Consider the following 25,660-nt stretch of genomic DNA (forward strand, 5'->3'; position numbering starts at 1 on the left):
TGGTGTTTCGTCCCGAGATTGCTGGTGGGCTATCCAGCGATCCTTGCCCAAGACACACCTTCTCACACCACTTTGGAGAAGTAACTCTGTTGAAATGCGACGACCCCATTTCAATCCGCCAGGGCCGGAGTACTGTGACACGGATCAGTCATAGCATCATCTGCGAGCAGACAGAGTCACTACATACAACCCCCCCCCAGGTGACGACGACCTACCAGTGGAGGGGTTCGCAGGTGTAATAAGGGGGAGAGAGTGAATGTGAGCTGTGAAGGCGGAAACGCAAGGCTCAGCGTGCCATCGGTGCTACTGTCCGATGAACACGTCAGTAGCCGTGACGTTGAGCGTGGCAGTGAGTTGCCTCTGCGCTTTCCGTCATCTCGTGGGGGTCACTACTTTGTGGTATCGCCTTTTCGTGGGGATTATTAAAACACTGATGGACGACAAACCAGAACTTTATTGTGATACAGCACTTGGAAACATCCTTGAACACTCTACTAACTCAACTTACTCCACTGAACTCTCCTTTTCCCAGTCTTATACTTGAGTTAGAAACATAAAATCATATTGTACACCGTGAATTTCTTCTTTCTTTTCTTATTCTCTAAGTTCTATGCCTGCGCAATGGTATCATGGTGCCTGCATATTAATTATGATAGGGGAAGGATAAACTATATTGTATCTTTCTGAGAATCCTATGAACGAAAAAGTTGTATACACAAAAACCACGAAAGACCATTGTTACACTAATACAGGTACATTTATAGGTATATTAAGTATTGTGACGGCAATTTCGGCTAGACACAGATATTATGTCAGATTGCTTTTTGTCGCCACAAAGCCATTTGGACCAAGTATTTAGAGAAACTTTTTGATGATAACAGAATGGAACTAGTATCGAGACAAGTGAATCAAGATTTATCTCTTCGATACTCAAGAAAAGCGGAACAAACAGATCTTCACAATATCGATTGGTAAGCTTGCTGTACTATGCACTGAAGATCGTGTTGAGGATCATATCTACATAAGAGTGAAAGAATATACACTGCTCAACAATTGATCGCCCACGGCAGCCGCAAACGGAACAATTATGGGTTCAATAATCATATCGTGATATCTCTGGCTGGTTATGGTGATGTTCTGCAGAACAACCAACTCTGTGCGTTGGTTCAAACAAATGCCTTCCCATACACATATAGAACCCGGCCAAAAGCTGTTGTGGGTACCATAAACTGTTCTGCATACCTTCGACCTCTTTCCCTCCAAGCAAGAATACGTCCATCGGAGTTGACCAAACGAAATCTAGACTCATCCGTAAATAAACATAGGCTCCAATCTTCAAGTGTCCAATTGCGGTGCTCCTCAGCCCATTGCCGTCGATGAACCCGGTGTTCCCTATTCAAACGGGGATGTTGTACCCTGCTACGTGCTCTCAAACCACGAACATGTAGTCGTCATCTTACAGTCTGGTTCGAAATTAGAACTCCTGTTGCAACTCTGTGATCTATTGAGCCGCGACGCCGGGTAAGTGGAATTTCTCCTAGCATTAAGGATCAAAAGACGATCTTGGGCAGCTGTTGTACTGCGCTGCCGACCTTCCTCATGAACATAAGCTACTGAGTTGTTTTGGATGAACCTATTCCAAGCCCGACTCACGACACTTTGCGAAACATTCAACCGCCGGGACACTTCTCGCTGGGACAAACCCTCCTGTATCCACCGTATGATTTGGTCCAGTTGCACAGGAGCCAAACGTCTTTTCGGCATGACTGATAAGCTGATATTGTTCTCATTTCTTCAATTATTGTCACCTTATGTGTTTGAACGAGAGAAAAAAACAGATTTAATAACAAATACCACATTGCTTTTCACTCCACCTGTAACAGCCTACAGATAATAATCGATTTTGTGAACAAGAGCCGATGAAGTGAGGAAGACTTTGATATAATCAACTCAAAACATCTTACTTTTTCCTTAGAGAACATATAATGTACAGATATTCACGAGATAACTTGAAAAAAATACAAATGAAGAGAAGTTCATAAGTGATCCCTAGCAATTGTTGATCAGTGTATCTAAGGTGTGATTGATATGTGTTTGGGGAATATTCGGTTTAGTTTGAGTTTTGGAATCCGAGAATCACTCTTCGAGGTTAATGTGCTTCTACAGAAATGCAGAAAACAATCGTAAGTGATTCACTCATGCTTTATAGATTACGAGAAAGCTTTCGACCGAATAGGCCATTAAAAACTGATCAATTTTACTTCATTAGCAAGGTTTAGATCAGAGTGGCATCATTCTAATTTGAAATTTATATCGAACCTCAGCAATAAAAATAGGATTCAGATGCTCCGCCCAGTTCTTATGAGAAAAAGTGTAAGACAGTATTGGGTTGCATATAAACGTTAGCGTGGATTCTAAGGTAATGTGATCTTGAGGACGCAAGGGTTGTGACTTCAATGCGGATCATGCGATAATAAACGTTTTTTCTTTAACTAACATACATAGTATTCACATAAAATATAATTTAAATGACATCATGACCAACGTAAATACTCAATAAATAAGGACAATCGATTTATTGAAGCAATATTGAATCTAGATTCCAACGTTCACATGAGACTACGTAAGTATTTTTCCGTTCAACGTAACTTCTAACTTCGGTACCTATGTAAATAATGATTCTATAATCAAATTGGAAACATAATTGCTGGTTACATTGTTTCTTTCAACCTAATTTTGAAATACTTTTCATGTGAATATTATTGGCTTGAGAGGAAATTTATGATATGATATGTTGATCATTTTGAAGATTTTCTGAACGTTTAGTACAGACAGAAATGCATTCTCTCTCCTCTTTCGAATATGTATTCGGAAAGAATAATCCGGAGAGCATTGCAAAACATCCAGTAAGTGATTAGACTGAACGGAAGATTCGTCAAACATTCACGATATGCAGACGTCACCACTTACCGTTATATTAGCAAACAGCAGAGAAGAATGAATTCAGACAGAGAAATGCTGGTGATTGTCAAAAGACGGAAGACGAGCTATTTGGGACATGTATATCGGGTGTCCCAAGGTGCGTGGCCTATTAGATTATTATGGAAACTATTGATGGTAAAGATTTAAAATTTTGTGGATAGATATTTGGCCATGTAAGGTACATTTTTAAAATAATTTCACATTTCCAGTGTTGCCGGATGTACGACAATTTGGCAACAACTTTGTTATTTTGAATAGGACATCCGGTATTTCTATTTTTTTTATGATACTCCATAAAATATTAAATCTATTCATTCTTACTTTTCCATCCCTATCTTCAACGGTTTTTGAGTTATTAATTATTTTTCGAAATTTTAGATCAAATTGGCGTATTACGAAAATGACTCTAGTTCGCTCAATATTTGAGATTTAAGTCAGAAATTTTGCAAATCGTTAGATATTGATCTGATCTGTTTCACTGCTTTTGAATTATGGTTGTCAATAATACAGGACGGACCAAAAAAAATCATCATTTGCCAAGTTACAAAATTGTAAAAAAGTCTATTTTTTCAAATTAGACACGTAGTATATTTTTCAATTCTTGGAATCAGTACAACCTACTCTACATTTTTTCTATTCACGTCCCTATACCTATCTCAACTGGATTCCGAGTTATATGCGTTATATGTGTATATCTTTCTTGAGCCATTATTTATAGAGAAACCTCGGAACAAAACACCTGTTAGGCAATAATTGTTTATTTTGACATTTATGGATTGAACTGATTCATTGATATATCGATCTACGAACGACAAAGAGAAAATAACAATACAAAAGAAATTAACACTTATTGGATCAATGTGAAATCTAATAAACGCATATAACTCGGAATCCAGTTGAGATAGATAGATAGATAGATAGATAGATACATTCTTTATTTCAAATTAAATTTTACACTAGGAAAAACATGAAATGAAACAGTGTCCTTAAGTAATTTACAACTACATGAAATAATCCCCTAAATTATACGGTTCAAGATTTATTAAAAATGTCTTGGTTTTTGATTTGAAAAGTCTGTAATTTTGTATTATTTTAAGATCATTTGGCAAACTGTTGAAGATTTTAATGCACATATAGGATGGATTTTTTTCTGTTAGAGATAACTTATGCTGTGGATAATTTATATTGGCCGTTCTCGTATTGTATGTGAAATTAGTGTTATTTCTAAGAAATTCTACTTTGTTTTTGTGTAGGTAGAGAAGGCACTCATGCAGATATAGACCATAAACTGTCAGTAACCCCAATGACCTGAACTTGCCCCTGCAGGAATCCCGGTACCCCATATTCAAAAATATTCTAAGTATTCTTTTCTGACTTATAAATACTGATTGTACAGATGTACTCACACCCCAAAATATTATTCCATATCTTAATAAAGATTCATAATTAGCATAATATAAAATTTTTTTAACATTTTCATTTATATATTTGTGTACCACTCTGAAGGCAAAGATCATCCTATTCAATTTTCTTAACAGATCATTAATATGTGTATTCCACTTCAGAAATTCGTGAATTATTATTCCTAAGAATTTAGTATTCTCAACAGTGGTATTGGCTTGGTTGTTAAGACTTACTTCTGCAGGTTTTTCTTTTGAATTGCTCGCTCTGAATACAATGACATTAGTTTTACTCGTGTTTATAACCAGACCATTTTTTGAAAACCAATTCTCTACACAACTATATAATGAACTACACCTTTCCTTCAAGCTTTCAGTGTTCTGTCCCGCCACCAGAATATTAGTGTCATCTGCAAAATTTATAATTTCTGAATCTTCTACTTCATTTGTTACATCACTCAGGTCATTTATGTATATTAAGAAAAGTATCACCCCTAGGATGCTACCCTGGAAAACACCAAATTCATTACTTAGCCATTCAGAAAAGCGAGTTTCATTACATTTTGTTATTTTAACGCACTGCCACCTGTTGGACAGATAGGAGGCAAACCAGCTCAGGGCACTTCCCACTATTCCATATTGTTCTAATTTTTTGATCATATAGTCTCTATTAATACAGTCAAATGCCTTTGAGAGATCTATAAATAGACCTGCAACAAGTTTATTTTCTTCCAAGAATTTCAAAATATTGGTTGTTAACTGAAAAGACGCAGTTTGAGCTGATCTACCCCCTAAGTATCCATGCTGAGTGGGACTGAAAAGGTCACAATCATTAAAATACTTGATAAGACGAGTGGCCATTGCAATTTCAAAGATCTTAGAAAAACTATTTGACAGATTAATTGGTCTATAATTTTCCAATTTTCCTGGATCTCCAGACTTGAAAACTGGCACTATCATGGACATTTTCAGTTGATCAGGAAATATTCCAAATTTGAAAGAGTTATTAATAATATAACATAAAACTTCTTTTACATAAACTATACTAAGTTTTACAATGTTTATCGGAATTTCATCAATACCGCTACTATATTTATTTTTCAACTTATTTGATAAATCTGAAATTTCCGATGGGAGAAAGGGTTTCAAGTACATCGAAGTATCAGTCTTAACATCACAATGAAAGTTTGACTTATGACAATGTTTTAATAGGTTTGGAACTATGGTTATTAAAAATTCATTATAATTTTTTGAAATAGACTCTGGGGAACCATGTATTCGACATTCTGTCCCATCAGATATTTTTCCTTGAATTTGTTTACAAATGTTCCACATGCTTTTATTCTTATTGTCGGATGCCAGTATTCTGTTATTATAATATTCTTTTCTTGATTGAATTAAGATATCATCATATTTTCTTTTTTCATCTCTATACAAAGTTTTATATCTTACATCATGGCTACTCAAACAAAATAGCACATCTAAACGATGTTTGGACTGTGAAATTTTAGGATTATCATAAAACTTTTCTTTTGAATTTTCATTTTTTACTATCATTTTTTTTTTTAGGGAAATACTTTTCAAAAATGTGTGAGAATATTGTGAAAAAACAGTTCCACTGTCCATTCACATCATCAGTTTCAAAACTAAAAACATTTAACCAATTCTGGTTACCTAACTCATTGAAAAAATCTTGTTTAGCTTCATTTGAATATAACCTGATTTGTTTATATTTAACATACTTATCAACTTCAACCTTAAAACATATTTTCTGCGCACTATGATCAGAAATGTGATTAAAAATTATGGAGCTATTCACAGTTTCTGTTAAATTTGAAAATATGTTATCAATACAACTGTTTGTGTTATGGGTTATTCTAGTATCCTCAGAGATATGTTTCACCAATGAAAACGAGTCAAAAATTGATATCAATTCAGTCCTAAACCTGTTTTCTTCTCTGAGTTCAATGTTAAAGTCACCCCCTATTATTATGATTTTGTTTTCTTTATTTATAGCAATTAGTAAACCCTCAAGCAGATCAAAAAATATTTCCTTATTCCCATTACATGGTCTGTAGATTGATACCAGTATGTATTTCCTGTTGTGAAGTTCACATTCTACCACTGCACACTCCATCTCACCTTGTACTGAACACTTACTGAGCTCACTTCTATGTATATGTTTCACTCCCCGTCGAACATAAACTGCAGTTCCTCCATGTTGGTTTTCTCCCCTGCACCATTGTCCTGCTAGATCATAGTTATATATTGATATCGTTTTCAGCTGCTCCACAGTTTTCCAGTGCTCGGTTACCATAAAGAATTCGCATTCTCCCTCTCCATGAATGAAACTTTGAATTCTGTCCAATACGTTGCCAATTGACTGTACATTTTGATGAATAACACAAATATTAGCTTCCTTTCTGTTTTTATTTTTCACCACTACATTTTTATTCCTAGTACTCGAACTTAGGACTCTTGAATGCTTTTCTGAAAATTTCCGCTTCTTTCACTCAAAAATTTCTTATTTTTTTCAAAGTCGAATCGTTTAACACCGACATTTTTGGGCCAAAATTCTGGTTGATACATTATATCCTTTTTTATTAATGGGGCCGTAACAAGGAATCTCTTCAATTGATCTTCATCACTTGGAATTTCTTCTACATTAGTTGTATATTTGTCAAATCCAGGTTTTTTAGTGATATATTCAATTATTTCTTTTTCTGTCGTTACTCTGTTGACTCTGTATATATAAAGCCAGACTTTTCTTTCTCCACCAGAAAACCCATTTTTAGTTTCATCTTCACTAATTTCAGCTGTTCCTAAATTTTTTTTTGGTCTCCTCTTTTTGTATGTAACCTTTTTGAATTCCTTTTCTTGTATCTGACTTTCCAGTTTGTCTTCCACTATGTCTTGTTTGTTTATATTTGAGCGTGCATCTTTGTATTGTCGACTGTCATTTGATGTATCTTTTCTAGATGCCTGTAATGAGGATTTAGACACCTGTTGGCTCGGTGTTGTACTCATTATGCTGCTGTATGTTGCATTCTTCAATATGTTACTTGACATCTGATTATCCGGCTTATCATCTTTCAAAATTATTGGAGTTTTTGATAATGAAATATTTTCTCGTTTTTCGATGTTAATAGTAGGACGATTTTTTTCTTGATTGCTGTTTATATTAACTATTGGAATTTCAGTCTGCATTTGTGTTATTCTTTCCATCAAAAATCTATTATTCTCTCTGAGAATTAGGTTCTTATCATTCATTTCATTTAAAAGCCGTTCTTTGTTTTCTTTTTGTTCATTCAATAAATATTTCAAGTGATTTATTTCAGCCTGGAGTATCTGTTTTTCATACCTCATTTTGATGTTTTCTTCTTTGAGTCGGATGTTTACTGATTGGTTCGATTCAATCTCATTTTCTCGGCCTCCGTTGGAATTATATATTAGTTCCTCCATTTCACAGCATTTCACATACGTTGCGTCCAGGAATGACAGACCTGTTTTGTTTACTAGTTTTCTCGCACAAGAATCGTGATATGCACCACCACAATTTTTGCATATTAATGTTGAGCATGTTTTCTTTGTACAACACTTGAAGAATTTGTAAATTTTTGTATTTTTCACTTCAGAATCAGCACTTATATCAGAGCACTGATCATTCACGTCATCTACACTTTCCGCCATCTTGAGATAGGTATAGGGACGTGAATAGAAAAATTGTAGAGTGTGTTGTACTGATTCCAAAAATTGAAAAATATACTAGGTGTCTAATTCGAAAAAATAGACTTAATCACAATTTTGTAACTTGGCAAATGATGAATTTTTTTGGTCCGTCCTGTATTATTGACAACCATAATTCAAAAGCAGTGACACAGATCAGATCAATATCTAACGACTTGCAAAATTTCTGACTTAAATCTCAAATATTGAGCGAACTAGAGTCATTTTCGTAATACGCCAATTTGATCTAAAATTTCGAAAAATAATTAATAACTCAGAAACCGTTGAAGATAGGGACGGAAAAGTAAGAGTGAATAGATTTGATATTTTATGGAGTATCATAAAAAAATAGAAATACCGGATGTCCTATTCAAAATAACAAAGTTGTTGCCAAATTGTCGTACATCCGGCAACACTGGAAATGTGAAATTATTTTAAAAATGTACCTTATATGGCCAAATATCTATCCACAAAATTTGAAATTTTTACTATCAATAGTTTTCATAATAATCTAATAGGCCACTCACCTTGGGACACCCGATATAGAGGCAAAAAGTATTGATTCCTGAGGTTGATAATGGAGTGCGAAATTGACGGCAAGAGAGGCACTGGTAGGAGACATGGTTAAAAAATTTGAGAGATTGGATTGGTCTAAGTTCAGATTTATTGGTGAGAATTGATAATTATTCAGGGTAGAGAAAACTTACTCAAAGGATTAATGTTACACATTTGAAAAAAGTTTTGTAACAGATACCTACTGTTTATATAAATATGAAAATGCTACGCCGATGGACCACTCATTTTGAAATCATAGACAACAATTCCAATTGACATCTTCACGACAAATTCATTCTTTTTTATGTATTCTACCGACTTCAAACGGTCGTTTCAGCCATTTCAGAGAATAAATATGGTTTCTCAATAAGACTGCTTCGGCCAGAAATTCTTTTTCAATGTCTTGTGAGATGACTTTTTCCACGAATTTTCTGTCTCGAATGTCATTTACATTTCAAATGATAGTGTTGATTAATTTGCATTAGTTCTGGCAAGAATCGGAAAATAGAGAAACATTGTCAACATCTTTCACTTCGGACCGATGCGATGCGTGATTATATTGTGCCAACTCAACTAGAATGAAAATTTAAATGATTGGTCCAATTGGATGATGAATTTTCGATACATTCACAATTGTATGTTGATGATTCATCATTTTTTTGTGATGGGTAGATATGCAGACATCTAGGTTTGCTCCAGCAGTGAGTGCTGGTCGTTTTTGACATATCCAAATAGTCATGAACCAAGCTTAGACACATGATAAACTAAAATGTTTTAACATTTGATGATTTTGTTTTGTCTGCATCAACATTCGGTTGTGTTAATATGTCAGATTTTGTGCCAAATAATCGTCATTTGCGGAAATTCTTGATCTTTTTTCATTCAAAGAAAAGGGCCGCTGAAACGCTTCGAGAGCTCCAAAAAAATTACGGAGATGATGCTTTAAGTGATACAACTTGCCGTGATTGGTTTCGTTGCTTCAAAGACAGTGTTTTCGATGTTGACGAATGTTACAGCGAATTGAAGGTTTTGCTCGATGAGGATTCGTGCAAAAAGTGAAAAAAATTCTTCTTCAGCATGAGTTTCACCAATCCATTTTCAAGCGACTCCATGCGTTGGGAATGATTTTTGGGCTACCACGTTTTCGTGGCGATTATTAAAATACTGTTGGACGACAGACGATCTTTATTGTGGTACAGCACTTGGCAACATCCTTAAAGACACTACTAACTCAACTGGTCAACACCTCGTAACTTAATTCACTGAACTCTCCTCTTCCCAGTTTTATACCTGAGTTACAAACATAAAATTCTATTGTACACCGTGAATTTCTTCTTCCTTTTCTTATTCTCTAAGTTGTATGCCTTTGCAATGGTATTAAGGCACCTGTACACTAATTAGGGTAGAGGAAAGATATTCTCTATTGTATCTTTCTGAGAACTTTATGAATGAGAAAGTTGTATGTGACGACAAACTCGGCTAGACACAGACATTATGTCTAATTGCTTTTTGTCGCTATAGATTCAAGAACAGGGAACTTGAGCTTCTTATGAATAGAAGCCAAGGGACGTCGAATGCTGTTTTTTCGCCTGTGACCAACTGCCTTCATTGCATCGCGACAGTTGAAAGCGGAATTATTACAGCAACCCAAATATAAAAAAGTCATGGGGACTGCCCGGTAATGCTTTTACGTCGTCACCTATACGAATAGTCACGATGCTGTTGTTGGAACCAAGTGAAATCATTACTGGGAAACGGTATCGACTTCAAATGATGCGATTGATAACCTATCTCAAATGGGAGGTCCTACCCCATCTACCGTATTCTCCAGATCTTGAAAAATCAAATCATTACTTTTTCTGGTTAATGACCCATGGTCTGGCTCGTCAGCAGCTCGACTCATATGAAGACATCAAAAAATGGCTTGATTATAGTATAGCCTCAGAAGATGAACACTTTTACCGTAAGAATATTTTAATTAATGATGGGCAATACTTTGAATGATTCATCTGCAACCATTTTTCACAATAAAGTTGCATTTTCAAGAAATATGGCGGCAACTTAGTTGCGCACCTCATATCACAGAAAAAGACACTGGGTATGCCCGATGTTTGTTTTGACATTCATGTGGATTACCAAATCAACTGATAAGTTCTTCCTATCTGTTGCACAAGACGATCTTAACCACATATTAGTTTCTTGTCACATAAAGTCTATTCGTTCACAAATGTAAGGGAATAATTTCTAATTTCGAGCAGATTATTCATAAATTCTTACCTTATTTCCTACGTCTAAGGCTCTATACACTGATTCACTCATTCCGTGATGTTCTAAGGCCAAAAACATGGTATTTAAAATAATGCACACGGTAATCACTAATTCGAATAACGGATCTTTTACGATACGATATAACACTTGTTGAAACTGCAACCAACCCCTGTAGTCCATACAACACCTCTCACAACTCTTACAATTTCTATCAGGCATCTGATCATCTGAAAAAGAATATTATGGATTGAAGAATGCAGTTATGTGTTCCGGGTATTTCATCATAAACTGGACAAACATATAATATGTCATGTAGATGGCATCCGTAAAATCATTTCTGCTTTATGATATCCTGTTTTTGAAGCATAATCAAGTCAAGATTTCTGGTCTCATCGAAGTATTTTTGAGTGGTCAATTAAGAAAAGGTGGAGAACCCTGAGAAAAATTTCAAAACGGCAGAAAATCTGCAAGGTCGTGTTTTTTTTTTTGATTGCCAAATTCTAAATCATTTTCTGAATGAACTCAATTTCTGTGAGAACTTCTTATAAATCGAATAATTTTTTTTTATGTCTAATGCGAAAAAAAATCACCTCAAATTGATGAAATGTTTAACGATTTTACTTTTCTATATATCTAACAAGAATATGATGAAAGAACGGAAAAGCATCAAACTCTTTCTTCATTAAAGTCATCCAAATTTCTCTTTCGGTCCTCTTATATAATTGAAAAAAAAAACTAGTAGGGCTATGGGGACTAAAATTTTAAAATGGGTTCTTGAAACTGTGATTTGAATGAATCTCTGTTAGAAGTCAAACTCTCGACCTTGAGCCATGAGGTATAACCTGTGGAATGTAAATTTGAACTAATCCAAGGATATTTGATTATAGGACCGAAGGAGAAATTTGGTTGTCTTTAATGAAGGAACCGTATGATGTGTTTCGATTCTGTTTTAATATTCTTGTTAGGTATGAAGAAAAGTACAATTGTGAAATGTTTCATCATTTTCGGTTTTTCACTGTAGGAATGTGAAAAAAAAATTGTTGAATGAAATACAATTTGGTCATCGAAAAAAATCACAGGAATATTTTTTTCAGGGTCCTTCACCTTTTCTGAATTAAGCACCCAAAAATACTTTGATGTGACCAGAAACCGTAATTTCAAAGATTATACATAACTTATCCCACTCAATAGAATATTGCTCAGGCATGACTATGTCGCCTATGCTTCGAAAACGAAATATATGTATGCCATAATAAAATGATCCTCTCGGTGTCATTACACGATTATACATGTTTGTCCAGTTTATGATGAAACACGTATATAGCTACCACAATTTGATTTTGTCCTTCATATAGAGAAAAAACTCACCAATTACAACAATATGTGAAAGATAATCAGGTGGAAGTGTGTACATGTTATGTTTTTTCTTCCTACAACTTCCAACTCCGTTACATTTGATGACTTTTATTTCCTTCGGACTGAGTGTGACGGCCACAGGAGTTTGTTGTATTTTCTGTAAATAAAATAGATTAGGTACATATGGAGGTACTAAGAAAAAAGCTGGTTGAATTAATTATACCGAATCAGTACTAAGCGGCGCGAGCTGGAAAAAACCTGAAAAAGATGATACAAGCAATGACTTGGAGTTAGGAGCTTTCGAGCATTTTTTCACTCGTGCGCAATTTGCAATGTTGGAGTTCACAGAACTATAAGAAAGTATCTGTTTTCCTAAGGCAGTAGCTGGCGCATAAATGAACCAGCGCTCAAAACTACTGACAGGTCATTGCTTTTCTCATATGTTTTTCAATATTCTACTTAGATTTTCTATGATTCTGATAGAGCGATTTACATATATGATGCAAAATTTTGCATAATGCTTGAAATTTTCATTTACTGTCGAAACGTTAATTTAATGAGAATATTAGGTTTTAATGTTATTATCGACACAAAATTCTGACCGAAGCTTGAAATAGCTATTCTCAATAAACATGCAAAATCTTATTTTTATCAGATCACTATTAATTATTTTCTTGAAATATTTTTATTGAATTTACGGATCCGATGAGATGATCATATTGAATTGTACTTGTAGCTCGAACAAGTTATTCAACATCAACTTTCAAAATCTCAACTCCGTCAGTTCTGTTGTCTTGGAAATATAGTGTATTTCCTTTCGCTATTTTTCTTTAATTTTTTATAGATCTTGTTACACTATCAACATGATATTTCGGACGAGAATTGTCATCTTTAATTTGAACGCTACCAAAGCTTTCAAAGGATAAAATTATTCTGACAGTTCGATAGCCACCAATTAATTTGTCCAAGTCACAACGCAAGAGTCACATGATATATCAAAACGACTTTTTCAGACCGTGTTTTTCTATAACACATTGAATAAATAAAAAAAAATGAATAAATTTATTGAAATTGAACGGAGTACACGACAGAAAGTGATTTATCACTCAAAGATTTTTTTATCTTTTGGACTATCTGAAAACTCTGGTTTATGGATAAGAAATTGATGAAGTGACGAAAATTAATGAATTAAGGTTCAAAATAATTCAACTTTGAGCCAAAATAGCAACTATGCCGATTCTGTTCAGATATATAAGATTATCATAAGAGATTTTGCTACTGTTTAGCTCAACAAGGTGGATTATTCGAACATTTGATTTGAATTTGTCTACCCTCGATTTAGCCTTTTTCAGAATTTGTTTCTATTCTTCATTGTAATTCTGTCATATGATTTATTTAATTGTCGAATCAGTTATCATGAAAAGCAACCTAACAACTCATTTAAAGGAGAAATTTCCAATAACATTCATTATCGCAAATAAATTCCTCGCATGAAATAAAATGAAATTTTCGTATTTATTTTCAACCCATCCTACGGTTGGAGAGCGACTTATATTCGACATCGAATATCTAGCTACATTTTTACCATCCCCACTTCGCCATCGAAAAAGAACACTCGTTTATTCGATATCGTATCAAGCAGATTTTTTTATTGTTGCTCTGTTCCCTTGGACTATGAGAGTATTGTCTCCAATAACGACGTCGGCTATTCCCCTCAAAAAATTTCAACCAATCATATTAACGCATATGATACCAATCACTTAGCAAGGAACCAATATTTTGAATATCAATGCAGCGTGAAAATATTCGGGTATTTGCACGTTTGCTTAAGGTAAATATTTTTTTGACGTTTCAACCATCGAACATATTCGGGATGATTGTCAAAAATATCATATTCATTTAAATTACAGTTAGTTTTCAACAATTAAAATTGGGTGAAATTTCATTCGTTTTTCACTCGGTCTTTCATATACTCCTCGTGCTTGCCAAATTATCGAATATTCTCCCTCCTGCAATTCGTGCAGTCAGAAATATATTCGATTACACTCGGGATATAACTACTGAATATCCTATCTTTCAGAATATATTTTCCAAACCTGACCATATATAGCTTCATCACACTCATCATAAAAACATATCAATTTATTGGCGATGAACATTTTCATCAGTTACAACACAATTCAAAAGCCATTCTGAAAATATCTTCAATTTACATAAACTGAGATACATCTATTGTTCCTATCAACGAACGGCGTAATGAAATCAGTATTTCATTTTTTCAGACCGGCAAACTTTTATGAACATTTTTAGTGAGGGGGATAAAAAAGGAATCAAAAGTTTAACGACACTCATCCATTCAAACTAATTCCTAATATTTTCATTGTAAAAAAATATAATAAAAAGTTTAAGTGGGAAAGTTGGAAAAATATTATGAGTTGCGATTTCGGCGATTTCGCTTATTCTTTCGTGGAACGTGGAAGAACCTCTCTATAGTCTGTATAGTTGTTAACCATTGATTCGAAAAAGTCAAGTGAAAAAATTTCAAGTATCTGGGTGAAATTTGTAATGAACAAATAAACATCCGAAGAAATTAGTTGAAAGAAATTTTTGTCTCATGATCTTTTCATAGGTATTTTATTTGAAATCATTCATTGATTGATTCCATCTACTGAATGAATTGGAACAATATCGATCAAAGTGATTAGTTATATTCAAAAAGTTACTATGTAAATCTTTTCATTAGACCTACATCGTCTATCATGAGTGGTTGGCCGTAGCCTTGTGTGCCATGAATGCTGGTCATCCAGATCCTTCAGAAAAGTTGATTGTTATGTATCCTGAGACTGTTGGAGGTATAGTGTGATTCATGAATATTGGCCTAAATTTCTTATATCCATAACCTAAGAATAAGCAATCCGATTTTGTTTAAATTTTGTGGGTTTGCCCACTTCATAGAATCCTTCAAAATGTTTTATGTAATTTCAATATTTTCAGTTCTGACTCATCATGAAAATCAAAGAAGCATGTTTTGGTTGTAGCATTGCATTAATTTTACGCATTTTCCTCAAGAAGCTTGTGTTTCAAATTTGCATATTGGATATTTACACTGCTTCTTGCCAGATCATTGATCAATATCTCGAAATATACACTTGATCGAACCGAATGTTTTCTGTTAGAAGGTATGTCTTTTTCGCTAATACTGGGGCTTCTTTATATAATTATGCAAACATTGAAGCAAAGAAACTTACTTCAGATTTATGAGTATAAAGCAACCTTCATGTGGAGCTGTTAATGGCATGCATTACATTTCACTAGAATACTTCAATTTTGAGTCCGCCTTGAGGGGAGGCTATGCAGTAAAGAGTTAAATCAAAATGACATAACGATTTCGAAAAGTGTAAACTATGAGTGCATATACTGTAAAGCAAAACTAATAGTAACAATTAATTTTTTGAGGAAATTTGAACCAATTTACTTCAATTTATAACATATCATTGGAAGAAAAGTATCAGAAGAAATTTTTGGAATACAGTTCACGAATTTTTCACTTACTGACCGCCCTTCAGTTCAACAAGTTGATTAAGAAATTTTGGGATTTTTTTTTTATTATCTCAAAATCCGACGAAAAGAATAGAAAACGTTTTGAATGTTCCGCATTAAGGACTTTCGAATGTTAAAATCCGAAAAATTGCATCATTTTCATTACCAAAACGTGGAAAAATCAGATTCAGGAGATGTAGATCGTAGGATAAGTTTCTGTAGTTTTCAATAATAGAACAACGGTTACTAGTATTTTGTTTTCTGTTGAGTTAATATTCACGAAAGATAAAGTGTTAAATAAAAAAAAAAGTCATTTATGTACTTAGAATGATCCACATGTGAAACATTCCACAAATTCACAACACAAACAACACAAATTCTCCATAAAAGTTTTGAATCCTAAAATTAATAATAAACAATAGACCCGAACATATCGCAAAGGAGGTTAACAGGAAGAATCTATTTGAATTTGCTTCAATCCATATGAAAAAAGAATCAGGAAAGGCCTGAATAGAAGTCCATGGTTGTTCCGGTTCCTTGCTCGACCGTGGCGGGTTAAGTATCGACTATCTACCCAATCTCGGCTGAAATGTTCCGATACAAAAATCGAACCTAGATAGAGATATGATTCTTTCTGGAATGAGTATTGAGTGTCTGACGAAAGAGGATGAATAATGTGACATGAGCCAAATAATTTCCGAATTTCTTTTCATAAGCCTTTTCGCTTCCGGAAGAAATTTTTTAACTGGCATTGTGTTGAAAATAGGTAATCTTTTTGAGGCATGCAACTTTGCAGATTTATTATTGAGTATTATTTATTCAATATATTTCAGTCAGTCTTCTGAACAGAAGTTGGACGTATAAACCTCTTGGTGTCTTGGTTTTCAAAGCCATTCCCCTCAAGGTCAATCACCAGGACACCAAGAGGTTTATACGTCCAACTTGTGTTCAGAATTCGGTTTTATATTTGATTTTATTGAAGAATTTTTTTTATACGTAATACAATATTCTAATATAATGAACGAAAAGATAAACGAAAATAACGGCGAATGGAAAGATCAATACTTGCCTTCAATTAAAGCTTTTATGGCCTAATTTCAAGATAGTCCTCAAGAGACTGACAGTTGATTATGTCAATAAATTTATTCAATAAACTCAACTCTCTTTGAAATTTTGGCAATGTTTCTTTTTTCATTTTCTTATCAGATATTTGTGGAAAATTTTCATCCACAGCAAAAACAAATTCGAAAAAATTGTACTCCTGAAAATAAGTATATTTTATATTTCTAGGAAAATATTCGTTCAATGACTTCTGACGTGATACTTTCGATATAAAGCTCTCAAACGTCCATTTCCATAAATATTTTCTGATCCTCGAATAAAGAGTTATCCTTCTCAAATTTCGTTGCCGTAAAAAGTTCACTCACCCTTTTCTGCGCTGGGGTATGAGACGTCGCGTCTTCTGATGTGGCATAACCTTCCGTTTCGTGGTCATCAACGACACCAGAGTCATCTAGTGACGATTCCCTGTTATTGCTGCTGCTGCTCGTTTGTCTGCTGCTCGGTCTGAGCTTGTTAGGGGCTGAAAAGGAATCAGTGTTGAAATGGAAGATTGGCACGATAAATTCCAATACGAAGGCATTGTGGTTATCTCTAAATATGAGTCGTTATTTTCGTTTGAGTCGAACGGACAAAGCACTCTGCACTCGATGGTTTTGATGAAATAGAATTTCCCTTGGGAAAATCTTAATGAGGTTCAACTAGCACAAGAATTCCTCACACCCTTCAACCTCAAATATTTATCGGTTATAAGCTTCTTTTAGAAATGAAACTGAATATTCCTACCTTTTTTCATGAATATCTACTGTGACAATGTTAACTCGAACTAAATAATTGATTCGTTTGAATTTTACATTTTACTGAATAATTGATCAAAGTGAAAATATATTATTCAGTTTTTGGATTTTTGATTATATCATTCTTGTGGCCTTGTGTGAATTTCTGTTGACGTTTGACCATAATTTACTTATTTCACGTATCTCTGTTTTTTTCTCTACAGTTGTATACTGGATAATTTCTAAGTTAGAGTTTATAGGTTTAATGCGCTTCAACTCCGTTACTCTGTTTGATGGTAATAGTAATAATTGTTGAATATTTTGTACTTTATTAATTTTTATATTTTCATGCCCCACCCCCATAGACATTTTGGAAGTACCTAACACTGCACAGCAAAACCTTTAGATTAATAGCGAATTTTGGTTCATTAACAATTCAAACGATTGCAAAAATAATAATTCAATCTGCAGTATGTGAATTAAATGAGGAAAAATTTTTTCTTATATTATTTATATTTATTCCTATTAATATTTATTTTTATTCATAATAGTATATACTGTCTTAAGCAAATTGCTTGGACTGTTCAATTTTAGTTTTCAATTAACCACCTCATGGCATAAAAATTCTACTTATGGTGTAATTCATTTTCAAAGGGTGACTTCGGATTTTTTTTTGAATGACTCCAAATTTTCTTTGCTAATTGATGGTGTAAACAAATTTTAACCGAAGATAACAATTTTTTTGTGGAAATAACACATTTACTGTGAGAGTTTAAATTTAAACTTTCATGGGAGAAAATCTTTATTCATCAAATTTTTAGCACAAATGTTCAAACTATGCAAACCATTTGGCAAAGACCTATACAGGTGTAAACACTAAAGTACTTCAAGTGTGATCTGGTCAACTTCAGCGTGAATTATTTTTTTAACTCTTCTTAATTATTTGGCCTATTGAAATGAACATTTGATTTCCAATGACCCGATAAAAAAAGATTAATTACTCTGGGAAACGTGGTGGCCACTCAATAGTTCCTCGACGTCCTATCTACCTTTCAGGAAATGAGGCGTACTGATATTGAAGGATGCTTATCAAAAGTGAGGAGAAGCCTGATCTTGTTGATACCAAATATCCTGAGGGGATAATTCTGTTTCGTCGTAATTATGAAAGATTACTGCCAGAGCAGGAACTAAATCAAACCACAAAATTCAAAATAACCTCCAGTTATAAGGTTTTTTTCAGAATTATAGGGCAATGCAAACATTCAATATGTTGCGGTGTTGACTGTAACATTCATGAGTCCAGTGGGGATTTTCTCCTTAACAATACCTGCAATTATGACGATTTACTGTCTCATTCAGGCCAAAAATTACTCTAGATGGTTTATTGAATGCGATATAAAGTCCACGGGATAGGAGGACATTCTTAACTTCTTGGTTGATCTATATTCAATGAAGTTAATATTTAAGTTTCCAGTGATCGTACATTTTTTTCCAGAATTATTGCGTATAAATTACCTTCTTGACCATCTACTGGGGCGCTGTGGGTGCAAAAAATAAGTGAGTTTCTTGAACTTCATTCCTGATAGTGGTAAACTTGAAGCTCAAAGCACGCAGTGTTCCTAAGTGGTCACTTATTCAAGTCCTGACCGCGCTCGGTACTGATTGGCTACAGTATTCGTGAACTGACAATTTCAGCGTGTTATGGGTGACTTTGCTCGACTAGCAAAGTCACTATAAATGTATATATAATATCGTAGACAACCACTCAAGGGAATGTGTGAATGTTTGTACATCACCACAAATTTATATGAAGAAATATAATTTTTGTATTTCCAAGTTACTCAAAAGAGCTCTCTTTATTATAGATCTGCTTCCTTATAAGAATGAAATAAATTATAAAAATTCTAATGTGTCAGAGGTGTTTCACGTAAACGGGTCACTGTATTTTGTATTTGATTCTTTGAGCAAAATTTAAAAGTGACCCATCAATATGATAGTATTTTTCACAGGCTATCCTAATATGTTATCGGAAAAACTACCGAACACAGGCATGGAAAGTTAATAAGGAAAATCCTTTTTTCTAAACAATTTTTTTTTCAATGTTTTCAGAATTAAATGGTTTAGAGGCAATTTCTGATCGATTTATTTTTTCATTTGAACTTTTCATTATTTCTGATTTTCAACTTTTCAACGATTCATGAATTACCTGTTATAATATTCTAGTTCATTTACGAATTCTTACATTTATGAATGCTCGTCATGAATTCAACACCCAATGAAAGCCTTGCATATCCACCATTTTGGCCTTTCTTCGACTTCTTTGCTGAAACCGAATTCGAAATCACGATGTATCTTCAATGGAAACGATCCCCGTGTATCATATACTTTCGAAATGGGATTAATGGGATGTTATCGTATCTTTCCACAGTTTGTGTGTCATTACTATTTTCGTCATCCCATTTCTAAGATAAGAGTATTTTCTGATATTGGTATGGAGAAAAAACTATCCTAGATTCGTTTCCAGAGGAACATGTGGTCTCCATCAGGAAATGTATAATATATCATCTCATTTCTAAGCGAATTGCGTCATTGAAGTTTAATCCAATACCTATAAAAGCGCCAAGGAATAAGAGAGCGGAAGAAAATTTATCTTCATATATCCGTATTTGTCAGAGAAGCTGGCAAAAACCTCACGTACAACGGAGCGAAAACAAGAGTATCAGAATTCTAGAAGGATGCTGTATTATCTAGGGATTCTCACAGATTTTCAAGATTAAAGATAGATCTCATTAGGGAAGAAGAGAGCCTTAAGTATAGATTACTATACATATGAAAAAAATATGATTACGAATGAGTTTTAAATATAAATTTCTTGAGATATTTGAGTGCTGAATATGGGTCCGCTTGTAAATATATAAATTTTAATACCTCTTGACTTTTTTTTCTGAGGAGGGATAACCACTTCATTCACGCTGTTAGCTTCCGAATACCATTCCATAATATTAAATCTTCCTTGGAAATAAATAATTTTTTTAGTATGGGTCATTTTACATCTCTTGAATATATGATTTACTCTACAGGGTGTCTATTTTCAACAGTCCAAAACCTCGCGGGAAGATGGTACATGTGATTTGCAACAAAAAATGTCATTTAACAATTCTGCATTTTGTGTTTTCACGGAATATCTCAACTTTTTCTTTGTGAATTCAAATTTGGCCAGGTATCCTAAAAAAGAATGAAATTTGTCTCAACAAAAAATTCCTTTCTACAGGCGTGGTAAGCAGATAAAATTAAGGTTCTTAGGTGAAAATTATCAATCATATTTTTCCAATTTTATCGATGAAAAATGAATAATTATGAACATATTTTCCCTTCAGCTCAGCAAAAACTACCCCATTGAGCTTCTCTTACGGCACGCTATGCCGTATTTTACATCTAGATTTCTTTCTCCATCCATAGTTCAATTGACCCAAAAGCTAAAGCTAGCTAACCAGAATCCGTACAACATAGGTATGGCGATTGAGTGCTTGAACAACAACGTATGGATTACGATTTTTTCATCGAATTTTCTTCAGCGACGAAGCATATTTTTCCCTCAGTGGCTAAGTAAACAAGCAACATATGTCACATATGAGACAGTGAAAATCCCCATGTAACTGCTGATAAACCATTACATCCACAAAAAGTTACTGTAAGGTGTGCAATTTGTTGGAGTGATTAATCGTACTTTTTTGGAAATGAAGAAGGTTTCACTCAAATTGCTGCTTCTCATTGCTATATTCAAATGATTTTTTTTCGCCTAAAATTTGGTTCCAACAAGATGGTACCAACAAGCCACAAAGCACGACCCTTTTGGCGAAGTGAATTGGCCACCGAGATCTTGTGATTTATCGTCTTTGTATGGGTAGTTGTGATTGTGTTTAAGCGGATGACCCTTAGACTATTGACGATCTAAAAACCAATATCCGTCAAGTTATTGGTGAGATTAAAATGTCTAAAACACTGGTGTGCCCACTTACTCTATAAAAATCTTAAGATTAAAGTCGATCAACTTTTGACAGAACAAATGAAAATTTTGAAAAGATGCCGTTGTTTGGTCAATTCTTTGTATAGCTCTATCTTAAGGAAGAAAAGGGAAATGGTACCCATGCCGAGCCAAGTCACCAGAATTATTTCGAACAAAATCTAATCATTGAGCACTCCAGTATTTAACACTTCTAAGGTGAGATATTGCCCGAAATGTTCCAGCGAGTCATCGAAAATTATTGCAAGGTTCGAGTCCTGTGAGAGATCACGCGGAGGACATTCAAATGATGTTTTACTCCACACATAATGGCATTCGATCGATATTCTGAGTGAAAGTGTTTTATTTACGTTTACTTTCGTAACCTCAAAATGGATAACCCTTCACATACTCACTCACTTATTTACTATAATCTCGAAAAATCCTAAATCAGAAAGTACATTGAATCAAACTTTCCGCCACCGAACCAAAACAAACTCGTTCCGAGAACGGAACGTTACCCTTCTGCATATTTAACAGGTTATCGATTGAACGCTAGAGCGAGCATGTTTTCTTATCATTTCATCCCAAAATACTACCTAGCTGGCTGCCGCGATCCGAAGCCACATAACATTTAACTCTGCCCCGAATTACTAATATCAAGCGCTCCTTGAGCCTCGCATTCCTTCCACTTACCCAAAGTGTTTCCTGGATGCAAAGTCTCGGGACCGCATCTGGGATCCGTCAGTTGAACGTGTTTCGGGGGCGGCAAAGGCAGGGGCAGAACTTGAGGCCTCGGCGTTCGACTGTGACGTGGGCTCGGGCTAGGGCTAGGAGTGACGGACCTGAAAAATAGGCACGATATGAGATGGATTGGAGCTAGTTAAATTTCATGAGCATTGATGAATAACCAATTCAATTCATTCATTTATTCACGCAAAGCGCAAAACCAATTAGGAGCCATCTCTCGAGAAGCTGAAATCTTGAATACCTACCGACTGATTCAATTTTTGAATCGAGGTATTTTCGTTGATGATTAAAAAGTAAAATAACTTATTTCCGCTTTATACAGGGTGGCCACTTTTTCAATGGGATTGTATTGGTAACTTTCAAACCATAAGGGTTAGAAGGTCGGTCAAATGGAGAAAAAGTTGCATGCAGAGAAGCATTATGAAGCAGTTCAAACAAATCGAGATTATCAGGGCCGGTTATTGAGATATCATAAAAAAAGTAAATTCTGTCATTTTGATTTTTCTTTTTTTCCCACTTTATTTCAAATATTATCAAAAAATGTTACAGGAATTTCTTATTCGACAATAAATTGTTCTCAATTTGACGTAATCAGATTTCGTATCCAACGTTTCGTGCTCTCTGGGCAACCTTCAACCTCATTTTTTTCAATACAGACCTGTATATTTTATGACACTTTTCGAAATAACTTTCAACGCTGAATTCAACGATATATCATACAATGTCATTCGAATAATCATTCGATTTTTCTTTCATTAAATGATAATTCGTTTAATTATTATGAATTGAAATATGTAAATAATTATTACTTGTTTCTTGATTTGATTCTGATATGTTCCATTTAGTTCAAGATGAGTAAGTTGATTTTCTCATCGAAATGTATTGCTTGTTGTTAATTAAACTAAAGGTACCGAAATGTAATACAGATCCGACCCAAAGAAATTTAGATAAGGGTCAAAATCACCTGAAAATCAACTTTGAATGACATTGTATGGTATATCGTTGAATTCAGCGTTAAAAGTTATTTCGAAAAGTGTCATAAAATATACAGGTCCGTATTGAAAAAAATGAGGTTGAGGGTGGCCCATAGAGCACGAAACGTTGGATACGAAATCTGATAACGTCGAATTGAGAATAATTTACTGTGGAATAAAAAATTCCTGTAAAATTTTTTGATAATTTCTGAAATAAAGTGGGAAAAAAAGAAAAATCAAAATGACAGAATTTACTTTTCTTATGATATATCAATAACCGGCCCTGATAATCTCGATTTGTTTGAACTGCTTGATAATGCTTCTATGCATGCAACTTTTTCTCCATTTGACCGACCTTCTAACTCTTATGGTTTAAAAGTTACCAATACAATCCCATTGAAAAAGTGGCCACCCTGTATATTTATTTTCACAACAATTGCTTCGTCATAATAACATGACTTCGTCAGGTGAGCATGGTAACTAACTACATATTTGGGATACAGTTCTTTAAATAGTTGAAAAAATATGGTGTGAAACATAATAAAATCATGGAAATTCGTGGGTTTCAAAACAGGTTGAGTAAAGGAGATTTATTTAGGTCCGTTTGGTGGTTGAGGAGAATCTGTTTTTTATGGTACCTATTTATCTCCAGTGGGTGGTTAGAGGAGGAATGAATTGTGAGATCTGTGTATGTTGGTTTTCGGAAAATTGAAAATTCATGTTTATCATTAATTTTCAATTTTCCGAAAACCATGTTTATCATTAATTTTCGTGATTTTTAAGTCAAGAAAATTAATACTATTATTTTGTTCTTCTTCATATGTAAATTTTATTGTAGGAGATAATGAATTTATGAATTCTAAAAACATCGCGAGTTGTCTCTTGGTACCGGTAGTGCTAGGATGTCATCTACGTAACGATACCAATAAATGAACCATTTGTAGAAAGGGCTCTCTCGGATTTTGGTTTCTAGGAAGTCCATAAATATTTCGGCTAAAATCGGGCTAAGCGGATTTCCCATAGTTAAACTTTCATCGTCCTCGTACAATATGTCATCAAACAAAAAGTAGTTTTGGCTCAGACAAACCTTCAAGATTTCCATAATCTCTTGTTTTATAACTGGGTTTGACCTCCTTTTCACCAATAACATATCTACCAGTTTTATGGTTTGTTTAACAGGTACACTAGGAAACAAATTTTGCACGTCGCGTCGATAGAAATGAGTTTGGCATTGTTCGGGATATGTATATTTTTTATGTTATCTATGAGGTGATATGAATTTTTTATGGCTACCTCAGCTTGGAAATTTGTTTCTTTTTGAATGATTTTAATTAGTTCTTTCGACAATTTATACGAAGGTGCTGTAACAAATGAAACTACTGGTCTGATAGGTCGGTTTTCTTTATGCAACTTTATGAGAGAATACATACTTGGGGGTTGTGGATTCATAATAAACATAGGTGTATTTTCAAAAAGGGTTGTTGAGTTTTTTATGACTGATTTTATCTGTTTTTGGTATTTGGTAGTAGGGCCTTTTTTAATAATTTTGTATTTGTTCGGATCTAAAAATGTGGTCGTTTTGTTAATGTATTCATGTCTTTGGATTGCAATAACTGTTTTTCCTTTGTCCGCGCATGTGAAAACTAAATTATTATTAGAAATTTTGGTTCTTATTGTTCTAACTGTATTTTCAATTTTACTCTTATTAAATTATTTTCTAACGATTATTATAATATCATTAAATTTATATTAATATTATAATTATTATTTTCGAACGATCGTTCCCTGAACAGTTGGCTTCATATTTTTGGCACATTGTAGGTAATTTTAGAATATTGAGGAGGGAAAGATTTCGAACTACTCGAGGATGACCAATCCATCTCTGATAGCATCCATCTGGTGTGACGGCCGTCCTAAACCAATGACTCTTGAAACTTGAAATTTTCGAGGTAGGTTCGAATTGTTTCTGAATATGGTCGTTCGAAATTGTGTTCTTTTAATTTCCAAAGGACCACTCATCGCATCAAAGGGAAATTGGCTTTCGGTGAATTTGCTCCAAATTTTTATAGGTTATGGAATTTGTGATGCTGATCAAATGTCTTCATTACATCACTGCTCATACTTCAACCATTTACACTATGAAAAAACTTTTCTTGAATTTCAATTGCCATTGTGAAGAAACTTTTTCGAATATAAGTATATATATATACATACAAACCAACTCGAGTATACAGGGTGGCCACTTTTTCAATGGGATTGTATTGGTAACTT

At 34.1% G+C, this 25,660-nt stretch overlaps 1 protein-coding gene across 4 annotated transcripts in view; it reads right to left on the bottom strand.

Moving 5' to 3' along the window:
• The window catches only part of LOC123682927 (sodium channel protein 60E-like), a 194,106-nt gene that overhangs the window by 118,698 nt on the left and 49,748 nt on the right, over positions 1-25,660 (bottom strand). For all 4 annotated transcript variants that reach the window (XM_045621781.1, XM_045621762.1, XM_045621771.1 and 1 more), the window contains exons 5-8: positions 22,362-22,510; positions 17,255-17,409; positions 12,300-12,444; positions 10,941-11,158 (exon numbers count right to left, since the gene is read on the bottom strand). In XM_045621781.1, coding sequence (XP_045477737.1) covers positions 10,941-11,158; positions 12,300-12,444; positions 17,255-17,409; positions 22,362-22,510 — 667 coding nt within the window. The remainder of the gene's footprint in view (positions 1-10,940; positions 11,159-12,299; positions 12,445-17,254; positions 17,410-22,361; positions 22,511-25,660) is intronic.

This window comes from Harmonia axyridis, chromosome 1 (assembly GCF_914767665.1).
Source record: "Harmonia axyridis chromosome 1, icHarAxyr1.1, whole genome shotgun sequence".
NCBI lineage: Eukaryota > Metazoa > Arthropoda > Insecta > Coleoptera > Coccinellidae > Harmonia > Harmonia axyridis.